The following is a 12,651-nucleotide window of genomic DNA, read 5'->3' as shown; positions in this document are numbered from 1 at the left end:
GTGCAGAATCTTAATTTGGTAGAACTTAATGTTTGCTTCTTACTTTTTCCTCAATTATAGGCCTAGTGGCTTGAGATTTACATAAAATGTTTACAGGCATTTGTAAATCATGTGTGTGGTGGCAAACCTCATTGCATTTGAAATGAATTTGAGGAGGGAGCAGCAATTTATCTTAAAAAGGAAATTTACAATTCTATGACAACAGGGCCTAGATTTCTTAAATCTTTAAATTATGTTTAATTATAGCCTAATGACATTATGGATTCTACACGAAAAAGGTTCTTTTTAAGCACAGGTTTCAGTAGACTCATTTTAGCTACGATCTTTTGCGACTGAGGGTATAAAAATAAAGTTCAAATCTTTCCACAGTAATGTGGGTTTCTAGATTATGTATGGAAGGATAAACATGACCATGCTTGGATTTGTAAAGAGAGTCCTAGGAGATTAAGATGAAGACTTCAGCCCAGCAGGATTCCTCTCCTCGGGCTTGGGAGACCATCTTCCAAGCCTGGGGTCTCATTTCCATGGAGGGTTCTTAGCTTCTAAAGCATCCTTCGTCCAGCTGCTTTTGTCAGACACATGGTACCCTACGATTACGCAGTCAGTACCAGGGAATCCCCCTTCTGCTGAATCTTTTTCTCCATTTTGTTTCTCAAAGTTTAAGAAAGACCCAACTTCTGGTAGGAGCTCACTTGATGAGGTCAGACCCACCAGAGCCACCTGACTTTTGCTTCATTCAAACTAAACTTGTCATGGTGGTAGAGTCATAGCCCATCAGCTTGCTCATACTCAAAGGAGGGAATTAGTCTAGAAGGAAGGACACTGGAGAGTCTCTTAGAGTCTGCCTACTATCGAGATAAAAGCACACCGGTATAAAACCTACAAGAAAAGGGAGCCTAAGATACAGAGTAGAGAAAAAAGGAGGGAATTGCTTGCTTAAATGCTTATGGGAAATGAAAGTTCACAGAAGAAAGAGAAAATTCTAATAGAGTCAGGAAGTGAAGAGAAAGCTGCAGAATTTAGTCTAAATTATGGTTTTCTTGTCCTTAACACACTGCATTACAGTCTGCTAGCGCATATCCAAAGGAATTAAATAAAGTGAGACTCATCTTACTCATATCCTTATGAGATTGGATGTTGGAGAAGTAGGCGAATGAATGGTCTTCTAAAGCAACAATGTGATCTGTCTAATCTCACTGCAGAGTTCAGTGTTGAACAGCTTTTTTTACAAATCACAAACACTAATGAGAAACTGTCAGGGTTAAACGATTGTCTAGATATATCTATATGCAAAAAAAGATTTTTCCAAGCTACTAAGTTGGTAGTTGAATTTTCCTACCCATGGTGGCCTTCCAAATATAAAAGTATAAACAGTTATCCAGCTGTATTCGAGCACATGACTTTATGTGCTAAGATATTAGTTTAGGGCTTTTGAAAATTTTTACAAAACTATATGAGGGCCCACTGCAATAGCCTAGCGGCTAACGTCCTTGCCTTACACACACCGAGATCCCGTATGGATGCCGGTTCTAATCCCGCTGGCTCCACTTCCCATCCAGCTCCCTGCCTGTGGCCTGGGAAAGCAGTTGAGGATGGCCCAGAGCCTTGGGACCCTGCACCTGTGTGGGAGACCCAGAAGAAGCTCCAGGCTCCTGGCTTTGAATCGGCACAGCCTTGGCTACTGTGGCTGCTTGGGAAGTGAATCATCGGACAGACAATCTTCCTCTCTCTGTCTCTCCTCCTTTATATATATCCGACTTTGCAATAAAAATAAATAAATCTTTCAAAAAATTATATTAGGAGTTGAAGAGGAGAGCGTTTAGTTTTTTGTTATTGAAATTTTGTGTTTAAAGAGATTTATTTTTCCCTCTAAAGACCATGCAAATATTCGTTCTTAATTTTTTAGTTTATAAATACTTCACAAATACCTGAGTTCGTTTTTATTAGTAACTAATAGATGGGTGTAAGAAAACTTTCTCTCCCCTTAGCAGTTCCAGTTGTGCTGTGCCTGCGTGTCTCTCCCCAGGGTTCTGAGGACATAGCTTAGTGGATGTCGTGTTCACAGTGGCCTGTGTGTTGGAAGCTGCACTCACTTCCCTTCACCTGGGAAAACATCGAGGGCTCCTTCATCACTTCCTTATCTTCATCCCTCTGTGCGGTGTAAATTGTTTCTTTGTGATAATACATTAAGACTAATACGTTGACTTCGTTCTGAATCTCAAGATCATTTGGGATTTGATGTTTCTAGAATTCCAGTGTATGGGAAACTGTGAGCGTCTTAGAAGTTGTGAATCCAAATATTAGAGCACCAGTAAGCTTATTTTGTCATTCCGATTTCTGAAGCATTAAGAACAGAGTAGGTAGAACGCAGTACATGCTGTGCGATGTGGTGTATTGACACTTCATGATCAATGAGAAGAACTCATCATTTCCTCCTGTGTGCTTCCATTGCTAACTTTTCAATTTATCTATTTATTTTTTGGGGGGAGGTAAAGATTCATTCATTAATTTGTTTAACAACCAGAGTGACAAAGACGGGGTGTGACATCTTCCTTCCAGTGGTTTACTGCCCAAGTGGCTGCAACGGAGACGTTTGACCCTGTTTGAGGAATTACATTTGAGTTTCCCATGTGGATAGCAGGGGCCCCAGTGCTTGGACCATCAGCTGCCTCCTCCCCAAAAGCACCAGTGGGTCCTGGATTGGAGATGGAGCAGCTGGGACTCCAACCAGTGCGTTGCTCAGATACAGCGGCTGTCCGCAGCTTCTTAACCTGGTGTGCTACCGTACCAGCCCAAGGTCTCACATTTCTTTTCTTCATTGTCTTCATGCCAAATATAAGATGAATGCAACTCTTCGTGTAACTAATTGGCTAGAGCTCTGTAGCTTTAAAATTAGGACACTTCAGTTTCTTTTTTTGGTACTTTTGGAAATAAATTATGATGTTTATCATATAACTCGTATTTCACAAATTCTTAGGAATTATAATCTTAACTTAGTGTTTGTGATTTTTAGGCATCCAAAACAGTTGATAGTTGATTTTTAATGCTAATCCACTTGTCCTTTCAAATGTAAATAATTTTTATTTAAAAACGTTGAAATAGTCTTTATTTCTGGATAAATAGTGCAAAGGATGACACTTCGTTTATAGTCTGTAATGCCTAATCAATACTTTGCAGGAGTCAAACGGCGAGCTAATTAAAAAAAGATATTTTGGAGGCTGATGATGTGGTTTGGCTAGTCAACCCAGCAGCTGCTACAGCTGTGTCTTATGTAGGCTCCAGTTGGAGTCCTGGCTATTCTATTTCTGATTCAGCACCTTGCTAGGTCCTGGAAAAAGCGGTGGGAAAATGGCTTGAGTGTTGGGGCCCTGCCACCCAAATGAGATACCCAACTGAAGCTCCTAGCTTTGGGCTGGCCCAGTACTGTCTGTTGTAGCCATCTGGGTAGTGAACTGGTAAATGGAAGATTATCTTTCTCTGACTGTTTTACATAAAGAAAAACACTCAAGTAACGTCCTTGGAATACTCTTTCCTCCATCAGGATCTCTGAAGTGTCATCATATGACTGTCCCCAACCCCTAGGTGCTGATGTCACTTGATAGCAAGGAGTGACCCCCTCCACTCCCCTCCCTGCGGACATGAGAGAGAGGAAAAAAAAATGGGAACATTTGTCCCATCCACCTTCCAGTTCGCCTTGACCCTCACTCCCCAAATCAGAGACCTCTAAGTGTGTGCATCCCTGTCAACGACGTAAACACAACTAAAAACAAAATAAGATAAAGTTTATTGTCACAGCATCCGTTTCTGGAAATATTTGTTGTAAATGCGTGTCTGAGTCTTTTCATTTATTTGTTTATTTTTTAGGAGTACATGATCCCCAGCATGAGAGAACTATTAGTGTCTCTACCAATGGAAGTATCCACAGCCCACGCTTTCCCAACGCTTACCCGAGAAACACGGTCTTGGTATGGAGATTAGTAGCTGTAGAAGAAAACATGTGCATACAGCTTACATTTGATGAAAGATTTGGGCTTGAAGACCCAGAAGATGACATATGCAAGTAAGTTGACAGACTCTACTATCCGTGGTTGCGGTCTTACAAATAGCCTCGTGGCTGTGGATTTCAAAGGCGGCTTGATTTCTCATGACCTAAGAAACATCAGACCTCACGTCATGTATGTTTTTTTTTAACTCTGTGTGTGAAATCTGAATTTTTTTAAACTCTGTGTGTGAAATATGAAGACCCGAATATGTACATATACTTCCATGGCTTTCTATCTACTTCTAGAATGATTTAAGAAAGCATGATAAGTAATATGTGAAAGTTGATCAAAAGTTATGCAAAATGTGTAATAAGACTATGTGTTGATTTCAACTTTCTTTACACCAAAGTAAACGTGTTTTAATTTCATCCTTCTACATTTTTAGAATGTATTGTTACATATAGAGTAAAACCATTTAAACCATAGAGAATAAGAAGCTACATAAATGAGTGGAATTTTGCCAGAAAACTTGTTTCCCTTAGTGTTAAAAGTCTTATATTTGAGCTTTCTGACAGCCAAATAAACAAGATGAAGGATAAGCTGTTAAAAGAAAATCCTGTATCTACGAGTTCATATTACCTTGAACCCCGTATTCTCTCTTTCTCTCTCAAACACACACAGACACACGTATGCCAGACACATGTGTGTGAAGTTTGAATATACATCGCAAAGAAGAAATAGAGTTCAAAAAATAAAACTTAGAGTTTAGGGTAATGCTATGTTTTGCCAGGTAGGAATCCCCATAATTCTAGAAACACTCGTGAACTAAAGTCAGCTGGAATATTTCACCCGTGTGAAAGACCACCTACTGTTTGTCATACAAATATTGCTCTTTAAATCCCATACGAATACACTTGTCAAGGTTGGGTGGTCTTCCTGAAGATTTTTCACTTCAGTGGCATTTGTATATCATAAAAATATTTTACTTGAACTTCTTTGCAGGGTTCTTCATTTTCGCTTTGATATAAAAGTTAAAAGAGAATTTTCATTTTATGGTATATTCCAGATAAATATTTCAATGCACATGGAATAAACTTTGTACTTACTGTCATCACACTTTTTATCTTTAGTATTTACATAGTAACTTTTTTTTTCAAGTCCCTTTTATGTGACTAGGCAATTCATGGCTGTTTTTTTTTTTTTTTTCCCCTCTTACATCTGTAACTCTAGATTTTGAGAACTAGGGGCTATCTTATCATTAGGAGGTTGTGTCATTCCACATTTTATTCTGTGATAAGGAAACAATGAAGAGAAATCGGAGAAGTAAATGTTCTAGATCACCTTCACATCTTATATCCAACAAAGGCTAAAACTCATTTTTTTGCAATATTGCTTTGGGTGATTGTTTCCCATGGAATCTAGTAGCACTCATTGAATTGTGTGCATCAGTAGGGTCCCCTTTATTTAGAGGCCAGAGAGTAAAAGAGAGAAAGAGAGAGAGAGAGAGAGATCTTTTATATCAAGGCGGGACCAAGCTGCACTCAGGAGCCAGAAATTTCTTCCAAGAAGAATTTTGGAAAGCCCCCAAATTTGGGTCATTATCGTCTGCTTTTCCTAGACCCTTAGCAAGGAGCTGAATTGGAAGTGGGACAGCCGGGAAGCGAACCTGTGTCCATATGGGTTTCTGGTGTCACAGGTGACGGCTTTGCTTGCCATGGCTCAGCACTGGCTCCATCCGCATTCTTTCTTTCTTAGTCTTGCTTTCTTGGCAGTTAGTCTGTTTCCTTTCAGAGAAATAAACTTTTGGTTCTGTTATGACTTGCAAGATAGTGTTATTAATAATCAGTTACTCCCTCGGTTCAGCCATCCAAACAACAGGCATATCTATTTGATTTGTTATATTGAAACAAATATGGAAATTTCTAGATCAACCTAGCTTCTTCCCCAGTGGGAAAAAAGTTGATTGAGTTTCCACAAGGCACAGTTTATATGCCTCCAGGCAAAAATTATTTCATTCTTCTCCATTATCTATGGCTTCCTGAATTTTAAAATAATGTAAAAGCAGTGAGAGGCACAGAGCCTCTGTAAAATCGGAATTACATAACTCAGAGAATATGTTCTAAATTATGAGCAACTTTTCATAAAACAAAACTATTTTTCCTACACATATAGCCTCTCTCTATGAGGTTTTGCAGTTATAAATTAAATTCATTTATGCATGTGGAAGGAATTGATTTCACATCTTTCATATATACATTTTTTTTGTGAGCAAAAATATGCTTGCCACGGTTCCTCTCTCTCTCTGTTTTTTGCTCCAGCCCTTCCTCCTCATTTCTTGTTTTTCTTTTCAGTTTTTGTTTGTATTCTTCCAGTTTACTGTTATTGCAAGCCTAAAGCTCCAATAAATTAAGAATTCAACAAGTAGTAAGTGGAAAGACTACATAGAAAGGGGCTATAAATGACCAGATCTCAGATGTGCTTCAATGTTAATATGCATCAAGTCAATGGGAAGGTACTTACCTTTTTTGATAGTGTCTTATCTCATGAGTGTAATCCCCTCTTGCATGCACTTTGTTGCAGGAGACATGATTTCTTTCATTTTTATGCGTGAGCGTTCTCTCCTCTTTTCTTTCATCACATTTTCTTTGGAGATGTAGTGGTGGTGGGCATCAGGGTTGGTTCCATGTGACCGGCTATTATGAATGGAGCTTCTGGAAACGGACAATACAGATAACTATTTATTATGGAAATTTCATTTCTTTGACTTAATTCCCAGTAAGTGGAATGGCTGGGTTGTATGGAGGAGCTATTTCCAGATTTCTGAAAAATCTCCACAGTGTCTTCCATAAAGGTTATACTAGTTTGCATTGCCACCCCCAGTGAATCATTTTGTCCACATCGTCAGCAGTATTCATTACTGTTTTGTTTTGGGAGACGCCCATTCTAAGGGTGGTGAGGTAAAACCTCATTGTGGGTTTTATTTGCATTTTCCTGATGGCGAGTAATTCTAAGCCTCTTTCCATGATGAAATTGACCATCAGAAAAATGCCTGTTCATTTCTTAGGCTCTTTCATAATTGGGTTGCTTGTTTTGTTGTTGAATTTCTCAAACTCCTTATACGTTCTGGATATTACACACTTTGCCAGATATATAGTTTGCAGATATGTTGTCCCATCTGTCGTTTGCCTCTTCATTTTGTTAACATCCAAATTATGTTAACAGTGTTTCTTTGCTGTGCCGAAACTTCTCAACTTGTAAAATTTTACTTTTATCCCTACACCTCTGGGGTCTTGTCTAAGGAGTATCTGCCTGGATGAATATCTTGCCGTGTTTACCCCTAGCAATTCCATGTTTTTTAAGTTTTAGGGTTAGAGTCTGATTTACCACGAACTAATTTTTGTATAGTGTGTAAGGTATGGTCTTGTTTCATCCTTGTGATTGTGGACATCCATTCTGGCCATTTGTTGAAGACTGCTTTGCTTCAGGGAATAGTTTTAGACCTTTCATCAAACATGGGTTGTTTATAAATATGTGGATAAATTACTGGGGTGTCTGATTTGTTCCATTGGTCCCCAAGTCTGTTTATGTGTGACAACCATTGTGTTTTGATTTTAACTACCTTATAGTATGTTTTGAAATCTGCTATTGTGATGCCTCCAGCTTTTGTTTTCGTTGTTTTAAGATTTCCTTAACTACTTGGTCTCTGTTTTGATTCCGTATAACATTTAGGGTTGTTTTTCCTAGACCTGAGAAGAATACAAGTAATATTTTGATTGGGATTGCATTGAATCTGCAAACCAATTTGGCGGGGGTGGGCATTTTGATGATATTAATTCTAACCCATGAATGTGATTACATGAATGTGTAGGGTCTAGGTGTCCATTGCATCAGCCTGAGCATTTGCGATGATCATGCCATCTGTATTTTTTCCTGTTTTCATTTCCTTTGATGTATCAGTTTCTGAAAGAAGCATTAGGGACTGAATGGATTTATCAGTTTCTCATGGTTAATCTAGTAATATTTACTTCTCTTAAAATTCTTTGAAAGGTTTATTTTTATTTAAAAGGCAGATTTTACAGAGTTCTTCCATCTGCTAGCCCATTCCGCAAATGGAGACCGTGGCCAGAGCTGTGCTGCTTTGAAACTGGGAGCCAGGAACTTCTTCCAGGTCTCTCGTGTGAATGCAGGGATCTGAGGACTTGAGCCATTCTCGGCTGATTCCCAGGCCATGAGCAAGCAGGATTGGAAGTGGAGCAGCCAGGACAGAACCAGTAGTTAAAGGAGCACTGGATGGTGGGGAATTAGCCTGTTGAGCCATGGCAGGGGCCCCAATAGCTTTATTTATTTCTATTAATGTTGTAGTTCTCGTGTAATGTTTATTATGCTTGAGGCAGGTGCTCGGTTTCGCAGGTAAGCCACTAGCTGGGATGCTTGCATCCTGTATGAGTGGCTGGTTCAGTTTCCAGTTTAATGTCAGTTTCAGCTTCTTACCAGTATGCACCCTGAGAGGTAACAGGTGATCATTTGGGTTGTTGGACCCGTGCCCCATGCCACTCAAGTGACTGTGATTTTGGTCTGGCCCCTGTGTATATTTGGTGGAGTGAACCAGTGCATTGGAGATTTATTTCTGTTTGTGCATTGCTTTTAACTTTCCCTGTTGAAAAAGAAAACACCTTACGTCTATTATGCTTAATATTAATGTAAGTAAATGAAATAGTTTTGGTCGCAACTTATATGGCGATCTGATTGTCTCCTTTGTCTTACAGCAAGGGGTTGATGACTCAGTTCAAATAGTTGAGCCTGTGCCACCTGTGGGATCCATGATTGAGTTATCTTTTTGCTTGAGACATTAGAACCTTAAAGCTGTGGTTCTGTGGCCAGTGATTTGGGAAGAGTAGGTGTTTTTAATCCTCTTTATCCAGACAGGTTTTGTTTCTGTCTACAATCATATGCTGTAGTGATTAAGGATTACATTTTCTTTCTTTTTTTTTTTTAACTGCACTGCTTTTCTTTTATATTATTTGGTCTAATCTGCATTTATCTTTACTCATGTGCCTCCTTTTCAAGCCAACCATTTTTTCTCACCTTCCGAATCCTTTTTCTTTTTTGAGGGGGGCAGGATTAGTTAGCTTCTTTAATTATGTTCTTAAGAACAGCTTTTCTCAGATGAGTCTGTTTGTATTCAGTGGTTATACTTTTGTTTGGTATTTTCTTTATTTCACCTTCATTCTCATTTTTTGTTATTTTGCTTGTTTTTCCTCTCAATACGTCAACGACTCATCTTCAAATGACTTGCTGACCTGGGGTCTCCCCAGCGTAGTGGAGTTGCCCTCCAGCTTCCAGTGCAGTGTCCTCTGGCCCTCAGTAGGCGACGCCCTTGAGGTCAGATCTCAACAGACATCCAGGGGGCCAGGGCGGATTTTCTTCTCTCAGCTCTCAAATTCTCTGGGTTAGTTGCCTCGCAAAGAATCCTGAGATTCAAAACTGTTTTTCGTTCACGTACCCAGCAGCTCTAATAGTGAAGTACCAAGAGGATGTATCCGCTTAACTTCTGTCCACACACGTGTAGTAAGAACATAGAAGGACAGTGGACATACATGTTCACTATTAAATGGAAGACGTTAATGCTTTGTTTCTGTAAAGCCTAAGTCGAGTCTTCTCCACAAAGGTGCTGTGGATCTCAAATAGGTGTCCCTTTAGAATTTGTTATAATAAATGATCACATTTGAAAAAATTTTTTTTTCAAGTCTAAAAATTAGCAAGTTCTTCGAAACCCGAGTCATTCTGATAACTGTATTTTAATAGGCTAGAATTTGTTGGGATGTGTGACATTCTTTTATAGTTGTGCCATGCGTCTCAAAATCATCTTTTATTTAAAAATTAAGTGTTCACATTGTTGAAGATATTTCCAAAATACAAATAAAATCCCGTTACTTTTATAGTCAGATTTGTACGTGCAAGCAATGTGATGGAGAGTGTTGGGGTGGAACAGGTAGGAGGAAGAACAGTGGATGTTCTTCCACTGTGGATGCCAAGAATGCTGGTATGGAAAACACTGAAATATATCTTGTTCTAAATAAAGTATATGTCTCATGGAGGTTTCTGGTCCAAAGCAGAGAAACTAAGGCTGCTTGTGGAAGGTGTGTGTGTGTGTGTGTGTGTGTGTGTGTGTGTGTGTGTGTGTGTGTGTGTGTGTGTGTGTGTGTGTGTGGATAGCATGCCTGTATATGAGTCACGAAGTTAGTTGAGGAAGGGTAGAGATAAGTCCTGAGGGAGTCTGGCAGTGGATTTCTATCCCTCTGACTGTTGATAGACTGCCTTCTCTCTGTTTTATTTTATTACTATCATATTTTACTGCAAAGGCAGATTTACAGAAAGGAGATTCAAAGAGAAAGATATTCTGTCTGCTGATTTACTCTTCAAGTGACCACCATGGCCAGAGATGAGCTGATCTGATTCCAGGAGCCAAGAGCCTCTTCCTGGTCTCCCACATGGGTGCAGGAGCCCAGAGATTGAGGCTGTCCACCACTGCTTTCCCAGACCACAAGCAGGGACTGGAATAGCCGGCACATGAACCAACATCTATATGGCTTTCCCGTGCTTTTAAGGCAAGCATTTTAGTTATTGAGGCATCACGCTGAGCCACTTCTGTTTTATAATACCGGCAGATATTGATGTAGGACTTATTTTTCATTGCCATTTGATTTCTCTGCTAAGGTTTTGGTCACAGAGATTTTAAAGAGAAAACATAACTTTTAAAAAAGATAAGTTTTGTTATATAATTAACAAAGCTTAAATTAATATTTAGCAAAATCTTTCCAGATGAAGCTAAGAGATCGAACTGCACCTGCTTAAATACCAACTTTCCAACTTCATTGGCTTTCTTGTAGTATGTGTACCCTTCCGTTTCCAACAGAAGGAAGTGTGTGAATAACATATCCATGTGCTCACATCAAGGACGGGAGCCTCAGTGCTGCCCCCTGGAGACTTACTGCCTAGGAAAGTAGAAATAGGTAGCATGTATGATTTGGAAATATCAAAGAGAAAAAAAGCATTTTCTCTTGGTATTATCAGATAAATAGGTCCATAAATAAATACATACATAAGAACATTGCATAGAATTCAGGGAGAAAGTCCTTTAGTTGATTGCAATGAATGATGAAAATATTAGGGAAAGATCATCTAATACCATGAAGTGGAATAAATGTACTACAAGGCAATGCTGTAAAGCAAGGGATTCTGGTAGTTTTAACTTGTACAAAGTGCCAGCTGTTGATGGCGGATCCTTATGTAAGTCAGCTCCCGGTTGAGCTACAATTGGCAAGATGATAGTTATAGATGTTCCCCCCAAGGTGCATGGTGAAGGAGGAGTTTGCAGGTTCTGGCCCTTTGCAGTAATCTTTTCCTCTGCCATTCCGGTTCTAATGACTGAGAGCCAGAGGTTGAGTGGCATGCTTTTAATGCAGCTGTGGAAATACTGTCTGGCTCAGTTTTGGTCATTTTCTATCAATTCAGCATCAGTAGGCTTTCTGGGATACCAGGAAATACAGGCATGTGTTCTAGTCCCCAGCTGTTAGAACCTCAGAGGAAGTCTTGAGGGGAAGATATCAGAGCTGGACGTCAAGGTCAAACCCCCGGTGCACAGAGAAATGGAGAGATTTCCTGCCGGCACTACTCTTGTCGCATAGATTTTTGATGGCATGAGTTTACAACTTCTTAGATGAGTCTTTTTTTTTAAAGTCAATATGACAAAACCTTCCATGCTTAGAAATGAAGGTATTTCGTTGTCTCTTGCCAACTTCTAACTCTTAATTGCATGTCTCAAAACCATGAGAAAAGTTCTAAACGTGAGGAGAAAGTAGCCAAAATCCTTTGGATTCAGCATGCTGCCCTGACTTATGAAGTAAGTAGTAAAAGACGTAACGTCCATGAAAGTCATCCATGAATTTCTTTGTCATCCCTAGGGGTATTCTGCATAACTCCTGAAGCACTTGGCGATGGTTTGAATAGCTGTTGAGGTCTCCCCAGCAGCTGACTTAGCCCCCTGCTCCTTTCTCACCAGCAGCTCCACACACTGAGTTCAGCAACATCATCGACCTGACCTCGCTCTCCAGAGCTCTCCGTCTCTGTCCGTCACTTTGAATAAGCAAGCTGGTTCATGATATCAAAATATTTGTGTAAATGGAACCAGTCATAATTTATGGCTTCAGAAATTATTTCAGAGGTCTGTGGTAGGCACTGTTTTTTTGCTGAGGCATTGGGGTTAATCTCAGTGGAAATGAGGCCTGCACTGTGTGTTATCCCAGCATATTTTGTAAAAAAAAAAATACTGTCTAATCACAAGGTACCTACTGTTTTTCTAGATTAAGAACTTCCCAAAAAAGTGACCGTAACTGTTTGAAATCAACTGCAAATGACAGTTCTCTTTTAAGCTTGTCAAAACTCAGATGTTGGTTTATAATTCTCAAAATTTGTGATATGAGGAAAGTGCCTATGAGACAAAAGCAAACTGAAGAAATAGCAATCTTACTTCTACGTAGTAGCATGCAAAGAAGAAAAAAACAAATGCAATTAAAAAAAAAAAACAGTGAGAGGAGGACGACCTCTGACGGTTGCAGGCTGCTGGCAGAGAGCTTTCATTGTCTGATGCTCAGAAGTTACTGGGAGC

At 39.5% G+C, this 12,651-nt stretch overlaps 1 protein-coding gene across 1 annotated transcript in view; it reads left to right on the top strand.

Annotated features, from left to right (window-relative positions):
• PDGFC (platelet derived growth factor C) overlaps positions 1-12,651 on the top strand; it is a 111,775-nt gene that overhangs the window by 57,130 nt on the left and 41,994 nt on the right. The window contains exon 2 of the mRNA XM_040971320.1: positions 3,865-4,060. Within this exon, the coding sequence (XP_040827254.1) occupies positions 3,865-4,060 (196 nt within the window). The remainder of the gene's footprint in view (positions 1-3,864; positions 4,061-12,651) is intronic.

This window comes from Ochotona curzoniae, unplaced genomic scaffold (genome assembly GCF_017591425.1).
Source record: "Ochotona curzoniae isolate NIBS_2020 unplaced genomic scaffold, NIBS_Ocur_1.0 contig_21, whole genome shotgun sequence".
Taxonomy (NCBI): Eukaryota; Metazoa; Chordata; class Mammalia; order Lagomorpha; family Ochotonidae; genus Ochotona; species Ochotona curzoniae.
The sequence above is the reverse complement of the archived record's forward strand: the minus strand, read 5'-3'. Positions and strand labels throughout refer to the sequence as shown.